Source organism: Phoenix dactylifera, chromosome 1 (genome assembly GCF_009389715.1).
Source record: "Phoenix dactylifera cultivar Barhee BC4 chromosome 1, palm_55x_up_171113_PBpolish2nd_filt_p, whole genome shotgun sequence".
Taxonomy (NCBI): domain Eukaryota; kingdom Viridiplantae; phylum Streptophyta; class Magnoliopsida; order Arecales; family Arecaceae; genus Phoenix; species Phoenix dactylifera.
Genome location: NC_052392.1, coordinates 35,466,185 through 35,494,087, shown reverse-complemented (window position 1 = coordinate 35,494,087; position 27,903 = coordinate 35,466,185). Strand labels below are relative to the sequence as shown.

General features: G+C 40.4%; 3 protein-coding genes and 1 non-coding gene across 4 annotated transcripts; 2 read left to right on the top strand and 2 right to left on the bottom strand.

Moving 5' to 3' along the window:
* Positions 1-1,772: 1,772 nt before the first annotated feature.
* LOC103704392 (F-box/kelch-repeat protein At5g43190-like) lies at positions 1,773-3,003 on the bottom strand. The gene has a single exon (XM_026803570.2). The coding sequence runs from the start codon at positions 2,976-2,978 to the stop codon at positions 1,896-1,898; it is 1,083 nt and encodes a 360-aa protein (XP_026659371.2). The 5' UTR covers positions 2,979-3,003; the 3' UTR covers positions 1,773-1,895.
* Positions 3,004-3,206: 203 nt separating this feature from the next.
* Positions 3,207-6,384, top strand: LOC120112891 (probable splicing factor 3A subunit 1). The gene is made up of 2 exons (XM_039132921.1): positions 3,207-5,631; positions 5,772-6,384. The coding sequence occupies exons 1-2, from the start codon at positions 3,436-3,438 to the stop codon at positions 6,039-6,041; spliced, it is 2,466 nt and encodes an 821-aa protein (XP_038988849.1). The 5' UTR covers positions 3,207-3,435; the 3' UTR covers positions 6,042-6,384.
* An 8,187-nt stretch (positions 6,385-14,571) lies between these two features.
* On the bottom strand, positions 14,572-14,644 carry TRNAA-AGC. The gene has a single exon. It is a non-coding gene; the product is annotated as a tRNA-Ala (tRNA).
* A 4,516-nt stretch (positions 14,645-19,160) lies between these two features.
* LOC103704395 lies at positions 19,161-20,715 on the top strand. Its single transcript, XM_008787663.4, has 2 exons — positions 19,161-19,560; positions 20,125-20,715. Exons 1-2 carry the CDS (start codon positions 19,275-19,277, stop codon positions 20,463-20,465), a joined length of 627 nt encoding a protein of 208 aa, XP_008785885.1. The 5' UTR covers positions 19,161-19,274; the 3' UTR covers positions 20,466-20,715.
* The last annotated feature ends 7,188 nt before the right edge of the window (positions 20,716-27,903 follow it).

Genomic DNA, 27,903 nt, shown 5'->3' with positions numbered 1-27,903 from the left:
CTACTCCAACTTTTACAGCTTGACCAGTCAAGTAGACTATGCCCAATTCTTTATTAGCTGATGAGATGGGTGTTAGACTACCAATGTAGACAAATAGCTTCAACTAAATGTATTCCAGTTTTAGTTTAGCAGTCAATGGTTTTTATGAACAAGCACCAATGGCAGGGTCCTAGCCAACCAAAAGACTAAACAAAAAGGTACATAACAATAGAAAATATATTAGCGTCTCATTGCCAACCAGTTTTAGTTTAGCAGTCAATCGCTTTACTAAATAATGTTTATTGCTTTCAAATGCTCTGCACTCTAGCTCTGCAATTTGGACCAACTCGCGATGGTCCTCTTTATACTTCGCTTGTTGATACTTTATGGCATCATCAGCAACATTCACAATCAAAAAGAAAAACTCTCTTATCCATTGGAATTATTCTGCACCTTCCTAAAAATTCTTGCAATATGAGCACCACTTCTCTCAACCAAAAGAAAGCACTATGTTTAATTCAACAAGGACTAGAAAGAGAGTAAAGAAAATCATCCAAACTTACCATCCAGCAGATAACCACATCTTTAGGTGGAAACTATCAATCTTTAAGGAAAGCCTACCATTCCTAGTTAAACAGCTGAACAATATATCGATAATAGAAGCGTAGGTAATGGACAATATATTTTTGATCTCATATCCTCATGGATGAACATTAATAACATGACACAGCGACAATGAAATAACACTAAGTACTTTTAAATAAGTTCAATCTACAAGCGTATGACAACACTAGAAACATACATGCACCCTGACTAATACTTAAAAAGAATATCATATAAGAAGAAATAATGATGCCAAAACAAGAATACAATTGCTTAATTTGTAAAAAGAGGCTTGAGAGAAGTGGCACTCATCTTGCAAGAATTTTTAGAAAGGTGCAGAATAATTCACATGGATAAGAGAGTTTTTCTTTCTAATTGTGAATGTTGCTGGTGGTGCCATAAAGGTAGCAACAAGCAAAGTATAAAGAGGGCTATCACAAGCCGGTCCAAATTGCAGAGCTAAAGTGTAGAGCATTTGAAAGCAATAAACATCAAAAGGTTTTGCTGGGGGATACAGTTAGTCCTTTGATGAAAACTCTATCCATGTCAAGAACTTGATTTTCTTTCACTCATTGTTTAAGGAAGCTAATGATATATCCTTATTTTTGTCATGTTAAATTCATCTCACCCACCTAATGTACAATACCTCTGATTTTCTCCTCTAGGGGTAACATCAGCTTTCTCAAAAATTCTAATAAAATTAAAATTGCAGACTAAATCATAAAAATTCCAAGGATAGATAGCAGATAGATCATCAGTCATAAGAATTCGCCTAGAAAAAAATTCTTCAGTGATAGTTCCCCGGTAAGTCAGATGAACCGACCTCCTGTTGCTCCCTTCAATTCTGCATTCCTGAAAACGCCGCGTGATATCACATATTCTCCCAACTTTCAAGTAACCTCTCCCATAATTGATGCTGGTTAACAGAGCAAGCAGACCAAACACTTGAAAATAGGATCACGTGCAATATGGTACCACAAAGTTTTCTTTTGCTCTTGTGAAACACTGCCCAAGTCTGAATAACTTGTGGCAAGGAAATCTGAATAATTTTCACCGAGTCCATCACTATCAGCAACCTCATTATATATTTTCTTGATGACTCAAACCCAAAAGGAAAAAAAAATTCAAGCCTTTTCTAGGCCAACCAAAGTTTAGATGAATATAAAATGTTTAAAAGATAAAAGACAAATAAAAAATTAAGAAAATGATAAAATATAGAATAATCTTTCCTTTTTTGTATGAGGTCAAATAATTACAACCTCCTGAAGAACAAAGGAGATAATTCCCAAGAAATATTACCCCTTGTCATCTGTTTACCTTCCACTGGATCCTTTCAACAGATCGATACGAGGCTCTATCGCATGCCCAAACCAAAACATTCTGCTCCTAGTGATTACATCACACGGCGGCGGCCACCACCACCTCCTTGCAGGCAAATCAAACATTAACACAGCAGCATCTAGAGTGTTGTAGAAACAAACAATCCCCCTCCGAGCTACCGTCTCGAAATGATCGAGCCTGCGACCTCCAAATTTTCTGAAAAATCCATCAGGCATGAAGCAGATCAACCTCCATTCTTTCTTTGGCCAATCGAGCTCCCAAATCCCAACCCTAGCCATGCATCCCACCTCCTCCAGGCCCCCAACCAAGAACAAACAATGTTCAAGATCAAAGATATGGGAACAAACAACCGGCGGCATCGCCACGTCTATGAGGTTCCAATCGCCGCCGATCGGATCGAAGGTCAATAGATGATCGGGCCCTTGGCTGAGGACGAGCAGTAGGCCATCCAATAACACGGCATTGCCGAGGACGGCGAATCGGCCGGGGAACTGACCCTTGAGCTCCCACCGGCCAGAACGGGAGTCGAAGACCTGTGAATAGACGCGATCGCCGGTGCTGACGGCGACGATCGTGTAATGGGGCCAGGGGAATTCATCGATGAGAGCGAGGGCGTAGGGTTGGAGAACGCTCGCCATGTTAGGAAGGAGGGCGAGGGAGGCACCGGAGAAGAGGTCGTAGACGGCGAGGCGGCCGCAGTCGTCCTCGGCCACGACGAGGCCGCCTGCGGAGGCGAGGGGGGAGAAGAGGGAGGGGGGGAGAGCGAGGGTGAGCCAGCGGTCGCCGGAGGGGCGGTAGGCGGCGGCGCGGGAGAAGTTGTCGGTGAATAGGATGAGGTAGAGGTCGTCGGCGTGGCGGCGGCGGCGGCGGAGGGAGGAGAGGAAGGTGGGTGAGCGGATGGTGGAGCGCCAGGAGCGGGAGACGGACTGGCAGAGGGCGAGGGTGGAGACGGGGAGGAGGGAGAGGATGGATTCTTGGAGGGCGAAGGGGAGGAGGTCCCACGGGAAGAAGGGGGCCGGGTGATGATCGGAGCCCGAAGATTGCTCCATTTCCATGGGGGTTTTTGGTTGAGGGTGCGCAGCGTTCATTTCTAGTATAATCTTTCTAAATAATATGTAATATTTATACTACAAAAATGAGTTGAGTTGGGTTTAGTTTGGGTTGGGTTAGAACGAGGTTCGGGTCTAGTTGAGGTTAGATTCAAGTCCAATTCTAACCAAAAGCCCGCTCAAGCTCGACCCTAGGTTTTCTGGACACAACCCGAGTTTATAACCAAAATAATACGCCAGAGCGCAACCCCAAAGACCCCGATCGGTCTCGCCGACTCGACCTCCATCTCCGTCTCTCCTCGCCATCATCGTCTCAAGGATTTCTTGCCTCCTCCTTCCCTTCCCTCTTCTCCTCCATGGATGCAGCGGCGGTAACAGCGATAGGTCGATCTAGATAGCTTCGTCTTCTATCAATCTCACCTAATTATCTTATCTCCACCTCGAAATAGAAAACCCTAGAGAGATGATCGGCACGATCCTCCCCCTTCCGGCCCCGCCATCCGACGGCAACCTTGGCCCCATTCCCCTCGCCCAGATCACCGACGAGAACAAGGATGACAAGAAGCTCAAAGAGCAACCGCCCGCCGCCGCCGCCCCCCCGGCGCCGGTGGCAACCCACACGAGAACCATTGGCATCATCCACCCGCCTCCCGACATCCGGATGATCATCGAGAAGACGGCCACCTTCGTCGCTAAGAATGGCCCCGAGTTCGAGAAGCGCATCCTCGCCAACAACGCCGGCAACGCTAAGTTCAACTTCCTTATCCCCTCCGACCCCTACCACGCCTACTACCAGCACCGTGTCTCCGAATTCCGCTCCCAGCAGCAGCAGCCCCCCGCCGCTGACTCCGACTCCTCCTCTCAGCAGCAGCAGCTGCAGCAGCCGCCTCCTTCCCCCGATTCCGCCCCCGCTGCACCTTCCGGCGATTCCGCCGCCAAGCCCGACCCCGCCGCCCCGTTCCGCATCCCCGCTCGGAAGGTCCTCGAGCCGCCCGAGGCCGAGCAGTACACAGTCCGGCTCCCGGAGGGGATCACCGGGGAGGAGCTCGACATCATCAAGCTCACCGCCCAGTTCGTCGCTCGGAATGGGAAGGGCTTCTTGAATAATCTCTCGAACCGGGAGGCGACCAACCCGCAGTTCCACTTCCTGCGGCCGACCCACAGCATGTTCACCTTCTTCACCGCGCTCACCGACGCCTACTCGAAGGTGCTGATGCCGCCCAAGGGGGTGACGGAGAAGATACGGAGCAGCGCGCGTGACATGACGACGGTGCTCGAGCGGTGCCTGCACCGCCTCGAGTGGGAGCGCTCGCAGGAGCAGGCGAGGCAGAAGGCCGAGGATGAGATCGAGCAGGAGAGGCAGCAGATGGCGATGATCGATTGGCATGATTTTGTCGTGGTGGAGACCATTGAGTTTGCAGATGATGAGGATGAAGAGCTGCCGGTGCCAATGACGCTGGAGGAGGTCATAAGGAGGAGCAAGATGTCGGTTTTGGGTGAAGAGGAAGCCATGGAAACAGCGGAACCAGGAAAGGAGATGGAGATGGAGATGGATGAAGAGGAGGTCCAGCTTGTAGAAGAAGGCATGAGGGCAGCAAGACTTGAAGATGGTGGCCGGGCTGAGAAGAAGGGTGAAGCAGAGGCGACGGCGGCACCTACTGATGAACCAGAGCCTCCAATGAGGATAGTGAAGAACTGGAAGAGGCCCGAGGAGAGGATACCTGCTGAAAGAGACCCGACCAAGTTTGTGATCTCGCCGATCACCGGCGAGCTGATTCCGGTCAGTGAGATGGCCGAGCATATGCGTATTTCACTCATAGACCCCAAGTACAAGGAGCAGAAGGAGAGGATGATGGCAAAGATCCGGGAGACTACTCTTGCTGCGGATGATGAGATCTCTAGAAACATTGTGGGGCTTGCGCGAACCCGTCCCGATATTTTTGGCACTACAGAGGAAGAAGTCTCTAATGCCGTGAAGGCTGAAATTGAGAAGAAAGACGAGCAGCCGAAGCAGGTCATTTGGGATGGGCACTCTGGTAGCATTGGGCGAACTGCGACTCAAGCTTTGTCGCAGAATCTTTCTGGTGAGGAACAAGCTGATACTATCAGTGACGATGGGAGGACCCTTCCAGGCCCTGCTCCGCCTCCGAGACCTGGTGTACCATCAGTGCGCCCTCTCCCGCCCCCACCACCTGGATTAGCTCTGAATATTCCTCGTTTTCCTCCGAATGTGGCCCCTTACTCTGCTCCTGCTACTAGTGGGGGAATGATGCTGCCACCACCAAGGCCAGGAATTATGTCGATGGCTCCATCTGTGAGGCCTGCAGCTCCACCGATGTCTCTGGCTTCAAACCAGCAGCCTGTTATGATGAGCAGGCCACCGATGCCCCAGGGGATCTCGGTGTCACCTTCTATGCCCATACCGCCACCACCTGGATCGCAGTTCACTCCTTTGATGGCTCCCCGACCATTTGTTCCTATGCCCATGCCACCTCCTAACATGCCAACTGTCCTGCCGCCTCCTCTCCCACAAGGATTGCCACCTCCACCTCCTCCTGAGGAGGCTCCTCCACCTCTACCTGATGAGCCAGAGCCAAAGAGGCCAAGGACTGATGATGTTTCTCTCATACCAGAGGATCATTTCCTCACTCAACATCCTGTAATGCCTTCCGTGACTTTATACATTTCTGTTGTTACATGTTTTTTTCCTTTTCCATTAAGCATTTATTCTTGTGGTTAATTCAATGGATTAATGGATGATTATAGGATAAATGACCTATACTACTTATTACTTTGCAGGGACCTGCTCGCATTTCTGTATCTGTTCCTAATGTTGATGAGGGGAACTTGAAAGGCCAGCTTCTGGAGATCACAGTACAGTCCTTGTCTGAGACTGTTGGCAGTCTTAAAGAGAAGATTGCTGGAGAGATTCAGCTTCCTGCTAATAAGCAGAAATTGAGCAGCCGGGCAGGTTTTCTAAAGGACAACCTTACACTTGCTTATTACAACATTGGTCCTGGAGAAACGTTATCTCTTGCTCTAAGGGAGCGTGGTGGCAGAAAGAAATGATCTCTCCTTCTTTCATGTTGCAAGGTTGCTTTGGAAGAAGTGGAGTTGTCGGTTACAAAATAATATTTGGGTCTGTATAAGGTGGCACAATTAGTTGGATTTGTATGATGTGGATTTCTCAGAACTATGTTTGGTAGGTGGATTGGAACTTATCCATTATTAGTAGCTGATGAAATTCATGATTTTTAATGCAGATGTGAAATGTGGATGTAATCATGCTCTGATGTGTTATGGTGGAATGTTATGTATTCCCCAAAGTGCAAGCTAATCATGACTTGATCAGTTTCTGTCACCATACTCTTGTCGCCTTCTGATTTTCAGTTTCTTTCTCTTTTTGTTGAAACCAGTGCTCTATTGCTGTGTATGGATTATAACTATAAACAAAATTAGGAGTCTATTTAATATTTTTGATGTTAATGCCTTTAATTTTCTTGTGTATTTTCTCATCTGCTGCATGGTCCACAGGTTCTATTTTTGATGAATCACGAATGCAATTTTTCAAATGTTGGTTAATTTACTACCTATGATGCTTAGTTTTTGATAGAAAGGTCAGTGGTGCTCACTATACATGCAATTACTTTTACAATGTGTTCAGCGGTGTCCATTTTGGACCAAGTGGACTCCAGCTGGATGTCTTATATGCTCTCCAATTTTGTATTTTTTTATTATCGTGTTATTTCAGTCATCATATGAATTATATGTATTAAGCCTCTATGTACTGCATATATCCTTTGATATCTTACACATCGGTTGTCAGGCTCCATGCTTCACGCCCTGAAGAGATAACTCATAATCAAAATATGGTTATGACTTGTGAGAGTTCAAGAACAGTTTACTACTATTTCTCAGCCCAAAGTTCTCCCGCCATGAAGTAGCGTCAGTTTATTGATCAAAGCAACTTGCTGGAAGGGAGGGGCCAACAAGCCTGCCATAAATATTGGTAGGTCATTTCAAGGAAGGCAGACCTATTGTGTAGAAATTTTAATCTCATGCAAGCAGAAAAGCAACCTTTGAGATTCCTGGAAGATTAGATCGATCATTAGAGTCGAGATAAAGAGGTGAGAAGATACTGTTTGGTATGCGAACCGGATTCATCTCTTAGGCAAATTATGAGCCAAACTGAAACATGATCCAGTGTCTTCTACCTTAAATTATGATTTTTGCATATCATAGTGACCTTCTCAAATCTACTCTTCTGAAAGAATAGCTGATCTGAGTGCTGCACATTCTTGTTCTTCCCTTCTAAAAGGCACTATATGGCACTAAGCTAGTAAGCGCACGATCAAATCATTATTACTACACAGAAGTGCCGCAGATAGTTCTGAAGTAAGAATAACATGGCCAATGCCTCTGTTTAACAGGATAGTTTTGCTAGCAATGACATAAGAAGTCCTGCATACAACATTGGTTAAGTTGTAGGAGCATTTAAGCTTCCTTAGGCATGTGCATTTTTGTCTTGCATCCCTTGACTTTAGCATATTAACATTCATCTACTTGAGTTATCTTGCAACTTTCTTATGGCGATTATGCTCAAGGCATGGGAGCACCCTTGCTTTGATGTCATGCGGGGTCACGGCCATCTGAACCTGCATCATGTCAGGTATGGAATCTAGTGCACAGCGTGATGGCGGTAAAGCAGCTGGTCACTGCTGCTTTGGCTCAATCCATGTCTCTTACCATTGTTTTGTCCTTATTTACTCTGTGGTTAAGGGTCATTTCCATGGTGCCGCGTCCCTCCAAGTGCACTGGTGCAGCCTGCCTTCCCAGGCTCTTTCTTTAACCTCCTCCCACAGCTGCCCTTACCCACTCCATTGGCCGCAGAAACTGAGGATGATCTATGGTTCTCTGTTACTAGCTCGTCTACAGGTCGGTCAGGGGCTAGAATGCTCCTCCTGCATGCTGGAAGTTGTGTGATCTGAAGTTGGTCTTTGTTGTGGTGTCTATTCTGGGTATTTTGGGGTGATGATTATCTTTTAAATGGTCCTTGTTAGCTGTATTTATTCTCTACCATAATATATAATCCTTACACAAAAAAGGCTATATATAAATTCATCATTTCAAGTTTATGAAATGAGGCAACTTTATCTTTAAGATTGTTCTATTTATTTTCTCAGCCTGAAATTGACAAGGGTTGTAGTTGATATTGGAGATGGGACCATGCATGTTATTCTAATTCTGGATTGTTACATGATTGGGAGCAGTATCAAATCTTTCCTGATTGCAGGCAGTGATGTAACTTGGTCTGTTCTGCAACTTTTACAGGTACAAGACTTTTCCTTGCTTTTTTTTTTCAGGTTCATAAGGTATCTAGGATGCTGTTTTTTATAGTTGCATGTAATTCGTGCTCTGCTTCTGATGTTCTTAAAGTGATATTATGAGTGGCCATTATAGTGGCTAAGCTCTATACACCATATTGTTATTTCAGCCGGAAATATTTTGCTTTCCTGAATGAAGCATTATGAAGTAAAATTATTTCTGTATTTTTTTCCTACTTTGATCATTTAACTTGTACAACAACTTATTTTCTATCACAAAATAATATGTTTATTTGGTATTGTTATTTTGATGATTCATCTTGTAGAACAACTCATTTCGTCGCACTTATATTTTAACCTTTCTATATCATTTTGTTATCAACTATGGTTGCTGGCTGGAAGACGATGAGAGTATTGTTTATGTTCGTACCTGATTTATGATTTGAGGAATTTGAGTCATTCATTTCCCTGTTCATCAGTTGACTGAAAAACAATCTTGTTGTTGCTGTTATTTGGATTATATTCAAAACATTTATTTTTGAATTATCTTATTTGTTAGATGGCTGCTATTGACCAATTTAATGGCATAACTTATGACTTAGCAGAAAAATAATTTTTTTAAGGACATTAAGTATTGTATTCGGGCAACAGGTTCGGTGTTACTAAACAAACATAATAGCCTACAAGTAACGGTCATTGTATGTATGTATGTAAGTATGCCTGTCTGGATCAACTTAACATGCTCTGTAGCATATGGAATGGAATAATCCTTTTTTTCCCCTGTTATAAGTTGTGAGAGACGGTATGACTAGTTTAAGACAATTATGTGCTGAGATGACCTCAGCCTTAACCATCTAAAATTGACATTGGTGTCACATATTTGTTGTCTGGCCACACCTTATTCTACACCAAGGCTGTTCTCCAGGCTTTGGTTGAAACTTGATTGTGCTTGAGATGTAACTTAAAAAGGTGACTCAGAAGTGATGTGCATAAGTTCCGAATTAACAAAGCATCCCGTTCATCATGTGGGTGCAAGGACCAATATCTGATAGAGTCTACAAGCATTTGAGGATCAATGTGGTGTATATTATTGAACCATGCAGACATATTGTTGCCAACAGTAAGGACAGTATGTAAATGGCTGCTGTGAGGCTTAAGACATAGGTTAGATCCTCTCACTAGAAGCAAGGAAATGCGTAAATTTCAGAGCATACAGGATATCTTATTAGGGTCATCATTGTTGATTGTAAATGCAAGCAGCATGTCTACACTTCCATGATAATTAGCCTTAGACCAGGAAGATAGGTATTTTGTTTTCGATTCAAGTGCCCTAATTTTGTTACCTATCCATTCCAATGATCTCTGAGTCATTGTACTCTTGTTAGTGTTGCATTATTGCAGGTTTGCATCATCAGGACTTGCACCCTGTGAAGGTGATGATGATCATGTCAATCATGCTCAACCCCTTGCTCTTGTGATTTTCTAATTTTTAGCTAAAAGATATTTCAATATGTGGAACTATGAACAACTATTATTATCTTTTCATTGTCAAATCTGAGCACTAGTAGCTCATGATAAAATAGGGAAATAGATTTGTTGCTTGGCCCATAATTACATTATCTGCCATTGCTCTCTAGAAATGAAATGCTGGCAGTTTGCCTTTTTCTTTTTCTTTTTTTTCTCACTTGCAGGTAGAAACCAGTTTGTAATTTGTGAACACTCAATTTGTTTCTTTATGATAACCTATGTTATGTTTCAATTCTCGTTATTGTTTCTAATGGCCATGGATCATATCTCTAAATGAATCAAATGACTAGATCCTAATCTGCCTTTGAACTCCAAACCAAGTTTGGAAAATTCTGTTTCTGTTTTGTTCAAATGAATGGAAACTACAAAAATGGAAATAGGATAAATAATAGAAGAAAAATGAAAGAAGCCAAGGAAAAAAAATATCACACATCATGTTAGAGTATTTTCTATTTTGATTTTCTTATCTGTGTAGTTTAGCAGTTTTAGATTGTACAAAAAAAGGCATTATCCAGTTATAGTCCTAGCAATATGAGGTCCGGGAAATAAAGTAGCCGCTCTCAGGCCTTGAACCCGCTCAATTGTACTTGTCAGCCCGAGTCTTCACCATTGCACCAAGCAATGGCATCTAGTTTTAAGCTGCGTAAAAGCAAAATTTATAGGGTATATTGGAATATATATTTTTCACTTCTTAAAGTTTGGTTGCTCAGAAATTCATTACATATTATGAAGTTATTCACTAATTTAGGTCTTTTTATTCATCATTTTTAAGTAAAACTCAAATATATATTAAGTGCATTTCATTTTTGAGGTTCAGTGGCTATAATAGTTTCAGGCCCCCTCTGTTACATTATATATATATATATATATATATATATATATATGTATATGTATAGATATTTATGTGTGTGTGTGTATGTATATCAGTATATGTATATGTAATGTAACAGCCATTACAATGAGTTATTTAGTGTTACAAGGGATCATTATAAATCAATTAATAGCTGTTATTTACATTTGTACTGTTTCTCTAACTAAAATGCTGCTTTTTTTTTCTTCCAAAATTCAAATTCCTTTTATGAAAAATCTCTCCAAAAGAGTCTGTACCCTCCTGGAAAGTAATAATTTCTTATTGAATGGTGATTTGGAACATAATTCTGTTAGTCTTCCAGTATTGCTCATTATTTTCTGTTGTAACACTGCCATAAATGCCATTATGATGGCGATAAGTTCAATACTAGAAAATGAAAACCCAAACTTTGAGGTAATAATGTCTGTTATAACCACTACAACAGTAAATGATGGTTTGGGTGGGGCTCTGTTATGATGGAATAATGCCAATATTGAAATCTTGGTTTTGAGGGTCAATTTGGGCCATGATTTCAAACCTTGCTTCAAACCAAGGATTGAAATACAAGCCGTATTGGGCCCCATACTAGCCGATATGGTCAGGGACTAGTACAAGTCTACACGATACTACAGGTACACACATGGACCCTATATTGATCTGTATCACCCCAAACTGCTCGTACCTACCTCTTACTGCTCTTTTTTTCTTCATTTGTACTGGCTTTATTAATTACCATAACATTTGGTGATAGGTATTGGTCTGTACCTCAATTTTCAAATTCTTGCTCCAAAGAGCTGCAAAACCAGTTCATCTATTCCAAAGCATTATTGGATGACATTGATATGTCAATACAATTCTTATTGATGATTATATGGTCATATTTTCCATCAACCTTAGCATCAAATGACAATCATGCATAATTTCAGGAAACAAAAATAATCCGCCCATTTTAGTTAAATTAGATTGGAAATGTCTTCTTGTTCTTCTCGTCTGTTTCTGGAAATCAATTTATATAGGTATCCTTTCTGTTTTGGTTGCTGCATTCCATCATTCTCCACGGAAAGCCATAGCATTGGCGAAAATCCAACATCTTTCTTCTTCTGTTATTATAACCTGCACTTGATTACTCATATTAAATAACTTCTAATTACAAAATTTGTTTTGCATGATGAACTTTTAACCTCAAAGATGAAAAGAACTTTTCCTTATATTATATATTTCAGATCAGCACAAATTGTGCTGTAGGTTCATAGAGCTACTAGCATTCCTGCAACTGCTTAAGTTACATATGCTGACATAAAAGTCTTGCGCATTTATTTCTTGTATATATGTTGGAATGCAAGGCGGTCTCCATATGTGCTTGCTTTTGTAGAACAAGAGATGGTGGTCTGAGTTCTTTTCAAAACAGATAAGGTAGTTTAAGTGTTGCAGTTGTGTATAGTTTGTGTCAGGCAGCAGATCTTTCTTTTTCAATTTGCATCTTCTTGTCTTGGGTTCTTCTGTTAGAAAAGTACATGGGCTTATTGCCCCAACAGAATAATTTCTGTATCTTGAACAACTGCAGCACGTTGTTATGCTTTGGTATGTTTTGCTTGCTTATATTGTAAGTTAGATTTTTTTGAGGATCTCATTTCATAGGATATTAGGTCTGTGCAAAAGATAATATTGGCATATTGGCTACATATCTCTTTTGGTGCTGAATGCTACATGCTTGGCCAAAAGAGAGCAATGGTACTCGCAGATTTAAATACCCCATGTTATTGCTTTGCTTGTTGGGGCTTTTATGCTCAGCCCCTGGTGCATCCCACAATTTTAGGTTTCACCAAGGGAAACAAAGTGTTTCTCTATTCCATGTATGATCCCATCATTCTGATAATGTTGATTCTCTGATGTTTTGCCAATGATATTATTCTTCTGCACTTCTAAGACTAAAAATTATACTGACTTGCTGCATTCCAGCAGCTTAGACAATATAAAAACATTAAAGATCCCTTGTACCTGCATTACATTATATGTTCTCTCAACAAATAACCATGTACCATTGCAAGTGATTGAACATAAATTACATGGTTCCAACTTGTTTAATGCAGCACATATTCTATGTAATCGATAACTCTGGTTGTCCTAGTAGAGTTCTACCCTCCTGTTTAATGCATACTTTGCTTTTTACTTGCAATTTGCCTTTTAAAGTTTTCACTAGAATCTGCAAGTTTCACTTATATAAATGCCTTTGTTGGAAAATATGATGCTTCAGCTGGTATTAATAAGAATTCTATTTTTTTCCTTTTTCTTATATATGGATTAAACAAGATTTGCAATTTGTGTTTTTTTACGTCATCTAGGTAAGCAAGGGCTTTAGCAGAGGTGGTCATCCATCCATTGTCTCTATTACTTATTCCTCCTAATTTACAATATACACAGTGATTTGGTTTAGCAACAGTACTGCTCATGAGGTTCACCTACTAGTAATCTTTTGTGCTTATCTTACAAAAGTCAACAATGTATCTAGTTTTAGTCTGTGAACTAGATTGATATGATTAGTAAAATAGAGATTGAATGTGCCTATCAAGTTGCCCTTCATATTATAATTTTTCTTTTAGTGATGAACCGGCATGTTAAAAAGAATTGAAGTTCTTATGGGCATTTTCTAAAGCCTGCTTGGGCATTAGCCCCCCCCAAAAAATCTTTATCACAATATATTTACCTCCCATCCAACCTTCTCTGATCTCTGACCAATGTTTCCGACTGACAGGTTATTACTTCATTTCTTGTAATTTCTTCATATAACAACTTCTTTTCAATTATATGATGACTGTATACTGATTTTCCTTTCTTTTGGCATGCTATTCTTTACCCTGCCTCTTTTGATGTGCTCCTAGCACTCAACACCTATTTGAAGTACTGAAACAATACACAAGAGGGAGCTAGCAGAATACTTGGCATTTGCTTCTGACCAAGTGAAGTCTTCTTAAGGTGTGCTACTTGGTGGGATGTTGGCAATGTACATTTTGAGCTTATCCAACTTTTGTATGGGGATAGTTCGAGTGTTCAAGCTATGATATGCATTAGCAGCCGGTTTGGCCGTTGACAAAAAAAGAAAAAAAAAAAGAAAAAAAGTGCTACTTGGTCTCATGTCATCCATGGTAGGATGGCATGCTGTCCCCGAAGGCCTTGATTTGCAGGGCAGGCACATTTAGTGCATGTATTCATGGCTTGAAATTATCAAAGGTCTCTCTTAACTGTACCAGGATTCCATTTGAACCTTGTCAAGTTTGAACTGGATGTTAATACGAATACTGCTTCGCCATTTGTTCTTGTCAAGGTTTATGTATGAGACCAGCTCTAATTTTTTAAACTCTGAAACTGTGATCAACTGGCCCATGACTGGTTAAATTGCATCAGGATTCCAAGTGTTGCATTGAATGGAAAAGTGAATGTTAGGTTTGTGCGCATCTGTCTTTAGTTTTATTCGCTCTCTTCTGGATGCTGGGAGAGGAATAAATGGAGTTTAGATTGTGATGATTCCAACTGCTAAAATGACCTCTTAAGTATCATTTTTAGCTGATTTCAGCTATTTTAATCCAAAAGCTGTTTAGGTATCGTAATTCCAAGGATAAGTTTGAAACTGAAATTATTTTCTCATCTGATGTCAGAAATATCGTAGACGGATCTTCGATTCTGAACCTCCGCCAGGATCATGGAGATAAACTTATTCTCGTTCGGATTTAAATATCTAATCACAAAAATCTATTCACCTCGGATGGAACCAATGACAGAAATCCTCTGAAGGGTTACAATGCTCGGATCTCACAACGTTAGTAAACAAAATGGCCTGGTTTTCTGACGCTAGAAAGCCATTGGGGAACGAAGAGGGGCCAAAACAAAAAAGGAAATAACATGGAGATGCGGGGTATCGATCCCCGTACCTCTCGCATGCTAAGCGAGCGCTCTACCATCTGAGCTACATCCCCATTAATGAATTGTTGATAACGTTCATCTAATATAATCATAACTTCCATAGTCAATCTTCCACAACCAGGATACTTGAATCTTGTTTAGTGTCATAGATGTATCACTTGCTTCACTCATTTCCAAAAAAGTAAAAAACACTTGTTCGTTTATTTTTTTCTGTCATAATATTTTTTGAAGGATGGGATCTTTATATAGTAGGATGTCAAGAAAGAACCTTCAATATGATTTTTCAGATGGGGAGAGTTGTCAAACACAAATCGTTTGTGTATCGCACAACAGCTATCGATAAAACATAACCTGAGACATACACATCATTTTGTGATTTCAGATAATTTTAGCTCAGTAATTTTCTTGACTAAGTAATCTTGTATATTTCTATTCCTTCTTTAGTCTTTGTGTTGTACACAAATTTTGGTGGCATTATGTTGGTCAATTGTGGTAGATTTTGTAGCTTTATAGCTCATTATCTTTCTAATTTTTTTATTTGATATAGTAATGAGACAATATATTCAGGCCTAGACAGGAGCGGCTCAATGCATTTGGGGGCCCAAGGCGAACTCACTAAAAGGGGCCTTTTTCCTTTCTGTTTTATCTTTGAGGTATTTTCTGCACTGGGCCGGCCTAAGGCGAACTCACTAAGGGAGGCCTTTTTCCTTTCTATTTTGTCTTTAAGTCTCTGCGAGGGGCCTTTTTTGGGCCGGAGCCTTAGGCGACCGCCTTAGTCGCCTAAGGGTTGGACCGGCCCTGCTTGGATAACTTTCTGAGACATGCAGGTATTCAGGTTGGTTGTTCCTTTTCGATTTCTTTGCAACTGTTACCTCGGGACCTTAGTAACCTACAGATAGTAATGGGCCCTCATGATGTGGTGTATGATAGTGAGCCCAGTTTCATCATGTAACCATTCATTTTTTTCAATGAATACTATATATTCCAGTTAATGGCATGATATTTGGTATGATAAGCATCAAATTCTCATAATCAAGTATAATCTTATTTGCATCTGTATGGCAACACCGCCAATGTTCTCTAGCTATACATATGTTGTAGTTTGATCATATATACTTGTCAATTGTCATTGATTCTGTCCAGTGAATACTCTATTCACCAATTAGTTGCTTGGTATATAAGTATTGTAAGCATTAAATATCCTTTGTTTCAGAGACAGTCTTATCTGCAGTCTGGTTGGTGAAGTCCTCAATACTCTCTAGCTTTATATTGGTAGTTGACATATTTACATGGTGATGAATTTGTAAAGCAACTTTTTCTTCTTATTTCAGGCAATTCATGTTGATGATGATCCAATATACGTCACTTGAAGAAATTCCATTCGGTATGCTGGAATGTACAAGCTATTTTTTTTCCTTGAACTTGTAAGCCATGTTCTTTCTCTATCTATCCATTGAACTTCTTTGACCTCTAGATTCGTCGCAATTAAGTCGACAATCTCAGATAGGGTCAGCGCATCAGAGATTGTTCGGAAACACTTCGACAACTTCAGGGGAAAGATTTTTTTTCGTAAATACAAGCATTCTTTTCGTAGGCATTTGTCCCCAATTGGATCGAGGGATCAAATCAATGACGTTTCCAATACTGACAGCAGCTCTGGCTGAAGCAATTGTAGCAACTTCGCACGGGGTAGAACCTCCTCCTTAGGGAATATAAGGTTTTTCATGAGGCTGATCCTGAGCCGCCATCCAAAAGCATGAATACCTTCGTTTAAGTGTATATTTTTGGTGTAAAAAGTCTCAAATTCAGGATCTTTCATTAAACTTCTTGAATCCATTAAGTTGGCTTTCTCATTAAATATTAAATCCTTAAATGAATGAAAATTATCATTCATTCCTTCATGGTTGTTTTTTCGGTGAAAATATCATAGAGATGCAAAGCAATATAACCAGGATCCATTTTTACTGATAAACTTCCAGGAACGAAGCAGAGAAACCTTGTGATGCCAGTGCATGCTATGCACTGTTTAACATTTGGCCTCTAATATACTCTTTTTGGGTGTTGTTTTTTATGTAGGAATCTTACATGCATGACCCTCACAACTCCACCATGCATCCAGTTGGCAATACCAAACACAGACATGTAGGCAAAAGAAATGCTGAAGCACAAAAGGGTTAATGTTTTTTGATTGTCAGCATTGATGTTCTAGTTGGACATGCAAAATTCATCTGATATGCTTGAGGAAAAATTACTTTTCCAACATTCTACTTGAATTTTATTTGAATTGTTTTAGAATTCGACATCCGCAACTTGTTGGTTTTACAGTCCAATGTGGACCTACTATCATAAACTCTTAGCACATTTCATCCATGCCTGAAGCTAGCATTGATGGCGTGGAAGTGAACATAATTTGGGAATCTAATTGGCCACATTCTTATTGTGGCTAGCTCATCCCTATACTAAATTACATAGCTTTGCATCATTCCTTTATAAGACAATTCCATAGTTTTGCATCATTTGTGGAACCGAGTCGGAATTGGTTCAGTCACAAAGCAGGATCCAGAACACGACTATCAGGCCGAGCCCGGCCATCCCTTGCTCGACCCTGAGCCTACTTATATTTGTCCAAGGCCGGCTCAACCATCGAATTGTAGCCTAAGATTGGCTTTGCCTAACTCAATTAAACCATAGATCATGCAAACTCATCACTTGGTTTGCACTCCACAGATTTATATATATATATGTCAGATAGATAGATAGATGGATAGATAAATAGATAGATAGATGATAGATAGAGATCGATCTTAAATTTTTTTTCTCTACTAACTACTAGGTAGCAACCTATGCAAGTTGTGCAGGATAGTTGATGGGACGGGTCTTAAATTAAATTGCTCATTTAAGTTAAGTTCCCATGGTTCCAGGGTGCAGTTTAATTGGGAGGCAGAAGACCATATGGAGCCACGTTAGTCTTTTTCCTTTGGGGGGGGTCCGATGATGTGAACCTCTCACTTGGAAGTGGCCTCCACCGGCCATGTGCGACTCCAACCCATCGCCTTTTGCCCATCCTCTGCACCAACACCAACTCACCTTTTCCACTCACTGAAGCTGTTGATGCTGGTCCATCAATATCTTTTGGATATCTTTGAAGACAAGGAAACCCGGGGACATTTGTGTTAAGGTGTTTCTAGAGGTATATATCAATCACTATGATAAACTATCACTTGATTATAGCAATTTTTAAATTGGTGAGAAAATGAACTAGTTTAATTTGCATGTTTCATATTCTAAGGCTCGCTAGTCGATCAAGTGTCTTTAGAGATTTTCTGATATATATATATATATATATTTGCTGAAATGGATGATTCATACCATTTTAGTACAGATACGTCCAATAAAAAATACAACATATCTCGGAGCGCACAAGGCAGCTCCCTCTCTCCAACCCAAAGGGTGTTTCCGGAGTGGTTGGTTACGTACGAGGCCACCCAATATAAATGTTTTAATCTAGTCTTGTTATTGTAAGTTGGGGAAGTATTACTTCTTTTATCTTAGAAATAAAAGAACCTATAAAACTTTCATGTCACAAAGAAACCTATTCTAGTGTTGTGATTAAGCCATGGCTGATTTGGATAGGAAAAAGTCTGAATTTGACCCATTACATCAAAGTGCATTCAATCTAGCACCGCACCAAATTATTGGAAACTATGGATTGCCGCGGCAACTTTTGACCTGTATTTACCAAATTGCTTGAAATAGAGAGATTGGGATGAGGAGTTTATATTATTAGATTAGGTTTAGGTTTATAGGTTTGGTCCTCCAACCCGGCAAGTAACCACAAGTTGAACAAACTTACCAAATTCTATATGAAATTTGTAAATTGTACAGTGAGTCATGGTCTAGTCAAGGATTAATTTATATGATTGTAAAGGCTAGACAGCGAATGGCCTTAAGATGAAAAAAAATATACCTAAAGAGTTCAGAGGACAACTGGAGATTTAAATTACAGCACTAGAAGAAGTATTGGTACTTGTTTCGGTCTGACTGTAAACTACATGTAATGCAAAAGTTCAAAATACTATTCAAGGCCATACTCATCTGAATCTAATTAATATTTATTTTGCCAATTAGCATATCTTAGATCCATAAAAGAAAACATATATTGGGGTTCAGCTGCTATGGATATTCATGAATTTTGAATTCTTTAGAAAGAAACCAACTACTGAGTTCACAACCCTGGCCTACATAATATTTGTAACATAATAATAACAGTAGTAGTAGTAATAATAAATCATCATCATCATCACCAACAATGACACATAAGTGAGAAGAGCACATAGCAGTTGTAAAAGAATCAAGTCCTGACTAATTAATTATAACCTTGTTTTGCTTCATATCATTATCCTCTTAGAACTTCTACTTCATAAATTCATTTGTACAGTCCTAAGCTTACAATAGCAGTTGGACCATAGGTAATTGAGGATTTCACAAGACTTGATCTCTCTTGTCGTGCATGGTCTTACCTCCTTTTCCAAACCAGCTCACCCAAAAATCTGACTCTTCCACACACTTAAATAGCAACATCCTTCACTTTACATCTGCCTCTTCTTCTCCACCAGTACTTGCTCTTCTTCAATCCTCTTCCCTTTCTCTATTTCCATCTAGTCTTTCTACTCCCTAACGAGCATGGATGGCTATAGAGAAGACTACTTATGTTGCTATTTCCATCCCAAGGAAGTGGTTGTGGGGATATGTGCCCTTTGCTTGAAAGAAAGGCTCCTCTCCTTGGCTGCTAAACAAGGCCACCTTCCTCTATCCAAGGACACTCAAAAGTCCTTCAGAGTCCTAAGGAGGAAGCCCAACATCACCCTCCCTAAAGTCTTTGCTCTTGGTTCCTTCTTGCATCGCATCGAGTCCCGACGTCCTCGACCAGACGATGGCTCCGATGAAGGTTCCATTGCCAGCCTTGAAGGTACGTACTTTTTCATCACAATTTCCTCATCAGGGAATAAGGTCTTTAAAAAAAACAATTAAACAACTTAAAAGACAGCAAGAACCTTCTCACCAATACTTCTTCAATTTGTTCATTTCATGGGCCATCAAGTCTTTTACTTGCTCGAAAAAAGGGTCATCAACCTTGCAATTTGATCTGACTAATAGAAAATGAAGACAGATGTTGCCAAGAAATGCTGTCATCGAAAGAAATTTAACACAGCTTTATTACCTTCTAATAGTTTTATTGCCCATACATAGTTAGGAGATTAAACTTCAAGAATTCTAAGGAGATATCAATGAATAGAGCTGTTTTATCTCACATTATCAATTATTATGAATTACTATTGATCAAAATGTTCTATTCTAGCTCCTTTCCATGAGCATAGCACACACTTGCAATAATGAAGTCGAAAATTTGTGACAAGTTAACCCAGTAGGACTTTCTATGTGCATTGAATTCATAAGTTGGTGGATTCCAAGTAGAAACTTGTAGAGCGGCATGTTCTCACTGATTTAAGAGCACTGCCTTTGCTTAAATTAGACTCCTTCATATCGATCAAGTTTGAGGACAATGGGCACGCTTCATGGGATAACAAGAAAGCAGCAAGCATGAATCCAACCATGAACACCATCAGCATCACCACCGACAAGATCCAGGCCCCCGGGAAGGAGAGACCAAGGAGCATGGTGGAACATGCAAAGGCTCGTGGGATGCTGAGGTGGCGCAAGCGGATTGGCCACCTTCTCCAGCTGGCGCGATGGAAGAGGTCCAGCAAGGCAGGGACATGCCATGTGGCACTGGGGGGTAAGGTAGAGGGGGCGAAAGGGAGGAGAGGCTGGATCAGGAATCTAACAAGGAGGAGGACCGCCACCATAGGCTAAGTTGGGATAAACCTCTCACCTACTTGCCTTCCACCAAACTTGTGTGTCTTGTCACAATTGGTACATAGATATGTAAATTTATGTGCTTGTCTGAAATAGAGTTTTATTGACACTATACTTGAAGAATATCAAGATAGCACATGGCAAGTTGTGAACTCCCATGATGATGAGCTGCTCTTCTGTCTTTTAGTTATTTGTTTGTTATTATTTTGCACTTAGAAGGGATTAGATATTTTGGCTTCTTCTGCTCTGATTTTCTTGGTGATATCTTTTGGCCCCCGAGTTCTGTGATTATTATTGGCATTATTATTATTATTATTTTCTATTTCAGTGAGTCATGGGAACTAATGGCTCGTTTGGTTCGCGGAAAAAGAAGGGAGAAAAGTGTGGTCAACGGGAAAGTAATGAGATGTCTCTTGTTTGGTTGGAGTTTTCAAAAGAGAAAGATGGGAAACTTATATTCCCATGGAAATATAATTCCCACATTTCATGGGAAAGTATTTTCCATGAGAAACATGAGAAAGTTACTTTTCCATAAGGGGAAAATCACTCCATTTTTACTTTTTTCCAAAAAGGCCCTTCAGTATTAAAGAAGCATTAAACAGGCATTAAAGAACTAATTTTTATTAAGGGCATAATAGGAATTATACGTAACTTTCCTAGGAAAGTAGATGACCGACCAAACATAAGCACACACACATATAATTGATTAATTGTGTGTGTATTCATTTGAGAGTAGCTAACTAATATGCATTAGGATCAAGAGTCTGTATTATGTCCAATTAAGCTGTCATATAATTGCTTAATTTATGACTATAACATTATGATTCATGTTCAAAATTAATAATACGAAAATAAGGAATATCCACAAGTAATTTTTATTGTTATATGATGTCCAGTTAAAAATGACCGGCTTGGCATGTTTGTCAATGAATTGCAAAATTAGGTTTCTAAAATTTTGTAGTCTAATTAAGGTTTAGTTAAAAAGTTAACCTTAACTATATGGAACCGATATATATAACATCCCATAATATTTGGCAAAAAGAATAAAAGGATCCCAAAACATTTTTAGGCATCATAGAGCAATGATGGCATTACCAAGACCACCGTTTTAGGAGTCGGCACCAGAAAGCCAACCACACCTTTTTCACATATAACACTAAGAACTAGCATCTCTTGCTTAACTTTCTCATGCGTTCAGATGTATTATTATAATATATATCACACTTTACAAGCTTGAATCCATAAAAATATTCACTTCGATCTCTTAGCCTTTGTCGTCACTCAATTAAAAATATAATTATGTGAACGGATATATGTGCTCCCCATCATATGCGCACGTGCGACCAATACATTTCTCTTTCACACGAGCCTTCCACAAGCCAGCTCTTATCAAAGGACCTTATCTTTGGGGTCTATCAAAAGAACCATATATAATTAAGTAATACAAATTACGACAGATCATGAAACTTTCAGGAAACACTAAAAGCATAAATGAGCCGAGTAACTCGTTGGCTTCTTGAGCTCGATTTGGATTTAAGTTCGACTTAATTTGATTATTATCGAACGCGAGTCGAATTTGAGTAGCTCAAATAATTTTTCAAGTTGAGCTCGGACAATAATATACTCAACTTTATGAATCTATGGATATGCGAGCTCATACGTTTCAACATGGTTGTGGAGACGTGCCAATTGGTGGAAACCCCAGCTTAAATTCATTTTGGGATTTGGGAACTTGCTTACAATTTTTTTGGTAATTAGTTAGTGAATAACATGTAACATGTAATTTTCATTTACAAGTAAAAGTCTTTATTTATTATTTATTAGATATTCATGGTTATTAAAAATTATATCTCGATATTCATGGCTATTATTTATTTTTTGGTAATTTTCGTTTTCTTTCTTTCTTTCTTTTTAACATCCTTTGAGTATGGTCCTACAATTTCTACCTTTTCGTGGGCTCAGATCTAGACTTCATCAATTTGGTGGTGATAAATTACAATCATACAAAATTGTGCAAGTATATTACGAGAAAACTTTTATAAAGAATGGCTGCAGGCCAGTGAGGCTGTGGACTGAGTAACTTCGTATGTGACTAACTATTTCAGAAATACTTTTTGAATTGAGGAGAGAGTTGTCTAGTGCGCTCCGAAATCTGTTATTTTTCGATTTTTTTTGGATGTATCTGCATCTAAACTATATGAATCATCCGGTTCAGCAGCGGACAAGCACCCGTGCAAGCTAGGTTAAATGGTAGTCCAAATTGCAACAAGGAGAAAGCCAAGGATGCTTGAGTGGACTGCATAATTTGGTGGAGGATTGCTTGGCATCATATAACGAATTATAGAGCTCAATTATGCAAGCAAGAGGGGGCCGGGTCACGGGCCCTTTCATCTGTCAATGTCTTTGAATTTCTTTTTTTTTTTTCAAGTAAAGCGAATAAACTATGTCAGTCTATGAGTTTTAAATCTAATACGGCTAACATCCATTCTGTTTTAAGTCTAGTCACCCTTATACTTTGCAACCCCCTTCAGTGTATTAGTCATCATGCAAACTATGACCGTTGGTATAGAGTCGTATAACGGCTTAACAGTCATTGACATTATCAATCGCTATTGGGGATAAATGCTAGTTTTCATATTAATTAGTATTTAAGAGACTAGTTAAATACTAGATAACCAATAACAGACCTAACTCAAAAATTATTAGTTAACTTTTATCTTCAGAACAAAAAAGAAAAAAAAAATCATATTTTAGATGAAGGATATTAGAGTTTTGGACCATGATCATTATGTAACAACATTATTAACTCCGTGGTCCAGTCTCCAAAATTTCCTCAAAACAGAAAAAGCTACTGAGACTTGATTGTGTATGCTAGATGAGCGTGGGTTCTGGCACATACTTAGGATGTGGCAACAATTTGGTGTCTATTTGGAAAATCAAGTAAGATTGGGTTGGATTTCCTACTGGATTTATGGAGTAAGCAAATTATTTGAGTAGGCTCATATCAATTATGGAGTGGCAATCGGGTCGGGTTGCGACGGATACTCGGGTTGGATGCAAATCGGGTCAAAAAATTCGTCAACTCAAACCCGACTTGTTTATTAAATAGGTCAAAATTCAGATTTGAACCCGACCTATTTATTAACCATATAACTTGATCCGATCGGTTTAATTCGTTTATTAAATAGGTCGAGTTAGGTTAAACGGATTAAATAAATTAAGTAGATTTTTAACGGGTTAAATAGGTTAAGTGGGTCGATTAAACAAGATAAAAATAGGCTAAGCAAGTTTTAAACAGGTTAAAAAGATCGTCCGATTCAATCCGATCCGAATGTTAAATAGGTTAAATGGGTCTGATGTCTGAAACCCAAATCCAATCTGAATGTTAAATAGATTATATGGGTCAACCTGTTTACCACCCGAACTTATTTAGTCCAAATCTAAACCTGCTTATTTCAGGTTGAACATGATTGAATTGATGGGTTGGGTCATATTTTGCCGGCCTTAATATCAATCCAATACCTCTTTAGTCCAAAAATTCTATAGAAGAAAAAAAAAAGATTTATGGAGATTTTTTTTTTTTCTTCACACAGGCCACATACTTACAGATAGAATTTAAGCTAAAGCTAGGACAGACTTTTAGAAGAATATGAGCTGGATAGGCAACAAACCCAATTTCTAAAAAAAAATCTAGCCCATTCTGCTGGATTTTCCGAACATACTTTTAACAATTACAGAAGTATTTTATCATGACCGAGCTTTAAAAATTAACAATCATATTTATTTAAATAAGTTATCCTTGTCACCTTTTAGAAATCAGGTCAAGCATATCAACATCACATTGGCTGTCCGCCTTGTGAGTGTGGTGGATGTCCACCTCATGACATGATTTAAGATACTTGGACGGTGTGGGTAGGGCTCGCATGGGAAAGCCTTTTTTTTTTCTGGTACTATAACTTATCCTTAATGTCCAAGCTAATTCCCAACCATGTGGGATGGCTCCTGTTGGCCCATGCATCATTGTTTGATTCAGCCATTGAACCTTCTCCACTATTGAAGCTTTCCTGCTAGCCCTTGGTCATAGTTGTACATAGGAGAACAATAATGTCAATAGATTTCAAGCCATTAACATGAGAGGACCCATTGATCAATCAAGAAGATCATGGGGAAGCTTATTAACCTGAAATTGATGTCAGTAGTAAAAGTTGATTCGAGTTTGAGATATAGAAGTGCCAAAACTTCTTACAATGGCTGGATTGCCGTCCTCTGATCATTGGCTAGCAAAATTGGTGTCCAGCATACTGAAATATAACTAGATCCCAAGTTTCTATCTTCTGCATGGAAATATAATTGTTAAGAAAGCTGCCTTGAGCTACTGGACAGCTCGGGCATGTCCACCAGATCCCTCTTCCTGGAGTCCCACGTTCGGCATCTCCGTCTCCAAACCCTCCTGGTGCAGCTGGTCGGCGCAGCCCCGTCCGATGACACCTTCCACCCGAGCTGTTAATTTAAGCCCTATTGACTCCATCCTCGGCACTTCACCAGTTGCCAACAACTTACTGGAGCCGATCATCGCCCCAACAACCTCATTCATTTATTCATTCTTCTTCTTCTTTACATCCCCCAAGAAACCCTCTTGGAGTTAAGCATCGGAGGGTTTGACTGGAGCCAAACTGGCGAGCTCTCTAACCCTTGTTTGTTGCCTTACAAATCCATGGAGACGGTCCACATCATCATGTCAGGATCAGCAACAACAAATTGGCATCATCTATGAAAAATGAAGGAAGAATTGCTCTGAGACTTAGGAGAAACAACCGTTGAGTATCCCTCTAGCTTACTTTAGATTGATCCTCATGCAGCCCTCTAAGAACCTCGTCTTCTTAGCAAGTTATGGGAGCTATCAATGCCATACAATTTGACCTGCTCACCCAGCAAGTGTAGGCCCTAAGAATTGTGGTGCAGGACATACAATAACATGCCCATCGATTAAGTCGTTGACGTAGAAGGAGCGCATGATGCTCTTGTCAGCACGTAATTGAATAGCTCGGGCCACATCTTTGGCCACCTGAGGAGTTGTCAAGGCCGAATCAGACCCTTTGGCACACCACCTCGGGATATAGACCATGCAAGGGCGAGCCCGAGCTAAAGGGATTTCTTTTGCAAGAGCCAAAGAGCTCGAACTAGCCCGTGCTAAGGTACAAGCCTTGGATGTTGACAGATAGAAAGAAGCAGCAACGACAGATGGTTGGGCAAGGATGACTCCCTCCGGAGGAGCCGACCTAATCGGCGATGCAATCTCAACCTTGGGGTCGAGATCCACATTCTCCACCCGAGGTACCGGCACGTCGGGAGAAACCTCGAGAACCAAGGCCTCAGCAACTGCATCAGTAAAGGTGGATTCTCCCCTCAACTTCTTCTTCCTCTAAGGGGTTTCATCCCCGAACGCTGCAACCGACCTCTTGCACATTTTCTTCTAAATTAGTGCCAGATCGGTCTTTATAGCTACAACAGCTGCAAGGCCAAGGACGAGGTTAGATAAGAATATGATGACGAGGAGAAAAGATAAAAATTATGAAAAAAAATTTTCTGAGGATCGGCTAGTTTTAGACTAACGTTAATTAGTGTCTCCTCAGACAATAATTCTTGCAAAGGAGGAATTTTAGATTTAAGGAGAGTATCCTAGGATCGTTGATCGTTGCCAAACAACTTTGGGGGTCGGTTTAAAAATCTTCGAGGTGTCCTCCATAGGGTTTCCAACTGCCATCGTTGCTTGAAGAAAACAAAAAAAAACTCTCTTCCATCCATGAATAGAAGAGAGAGTATCTCGGATCAATTGGCGGCTTTTCTGAGGAGAGAAATACCATCAATTTCTTTTCTGAGGATGCCCCTTTAAAGTAAAGCATTCTCGGAAAAGAAAAATCGAGGCCTGAATGTTCAAAAGAAAACAAAGAAAAAGAAAACCTACAATGACCTGCCAAGAGTTCAGAACCAACTAGGTTGGGATGAGGTTGTAAACCCTCATGAACTAAATGAAAAAGGGTAAAGAGGTAATCTCAATCCAACCCTCAGAATTTCCTCATATAGGCTGAGCTGGGCTGGAGGAGGATTTGTTATTTGGTCTTCAAGACTGGCAAGCTCAAAAGTAAACTCGAGAAGTATGAAGTGCTGGGCTTGGATGAAGCCATCTCCTCTTGGTGAGGACAGATGCTTCATAGTCTGGGCTTGAGCAGACCTTAGACTCAACCTCACTTGGAGGTGAGGACTCTCGAGCTCAAGGAGAATGGTCAGACGACCAACTCTCCACCGAGGTGTTGACCTCGGCATCACTCATGGTGGTAGAAAAAGTGAGGAAAAGAGTCAAAGGAGAAAGCAAGAAAAGAAATCCGAGCAGCTAAGAGCAGACACCCACTAGAAATTAGAAGAAACATAGAGCACGCTGGAGCCAAAAGAGAAGAGTTTCGTCGAAGCACCACCCGGAAGGGAGCTTGAGCACTTTGGGAGATTTGCCAAAGAAACAAGAGCGAGAAATGAGGGAGGGGGTTACCCTTATAAAGGAGTACGGATGGTCTTGATCAAAGCAACGGTTTGACCACCCGAGCTGATTCATCCACGTGTTAACTCGGGATACGACGTGAGCAATTCACCAGGATCATCGCATTAATGGCGCCTTGAAAAAAATTCCAAAATAATAGTGCCTCAGGATAGCTTTGATATGGTGACGCTTCGAGAAGATCAACTGACACATTCGTACTCTCTTCTGGAAGCCTTGTCCTCGATTGAGATGATGATATGACTTCCATCACCCGAATTAAGATGCAGCTCGGCCTCCAAAGTAGGGGGCAAGTGATGGAAAAAATGTTGGACATCTCAACCTCATATTAGACCGACCTCGTTGACCTTGGTATAAACCTAGGCAAACAACTTCAGCGAAGACCGAGGAGCCAATTTGCACGTGCTAATAAAGATCGGCAGTTATGGCAATGCTATTGGCAATGCACGATCAGCATAATCACCGTCGTATACCGCTCACCCGAAATGTTTCTCACATTATAAACGTGTAGTTGACCGTTACCTAGCAATTAAAACATGTTGTGCCAAATCAGGTAACAAACTGATAGACTACCCTATAAAAAGAGGTAGCCCAAGGCTCCTCAGGTAAGTCCATTCAGAGATTACTTCATAAAATTCATCCCTTCCACACTATTGTCTCATCATTCTAACTTAAAAATTAGAGAGTCTCCTACCGAAAATTTTTCAGCAAGCGGACTTTTAATAGATCATCCCGGAAGAAGACCAGTTCTTTTACACCTCGATCACCCCAATCAATTCGGCTCTCACTGACCCAAGAGCAAATTGAGCAGTGCTCCAACCTCGGTCTGGGATTCTGTGGCAACACCTCCTAACCAAATCCTTGCTAGGATTTAAGATTCACAAG

Excerpts from the sequence above, each read along its gene's own strand:
- LOC103704392 (XM_026803570.2), bottom strand. The coding sequence starts at position 2,978 with ATGGAAATGGAGCAATCTTCGGGCTCCGATCATCACCCGGCCCCCTTC.
- LOC120112891 (XM_039132921.1), top strand. The coding sequence starts at position 3,436 with ATGATCGGCACGATCCTCCCCCTTCCGGCCCCGCCATCCGACGGCAAC. Across the intron at positions 5,632-5,771 it reads ATTTCCTCACTCAACATCCT|GGACCTGCTCGCATTTCTGT; the intron begins GTAATGCCTTCC and ends ATTACTTTGCAG.
- LOC103704395 (XM_008787663.4), top strand. The coding sequence starts at position 19,275 with ATGGATGGCTATAGAGAAGACTACTTATGTTGCTATTTCCATCCCAAG. Across the intron at positions 19,561-20,124 it reads TTCCATTGCCAGCCTTGAAG|ACTCCTTCATATCGATCAAG; the intron begins GTACGTACTTTT and ends TGCTTAAATTAG.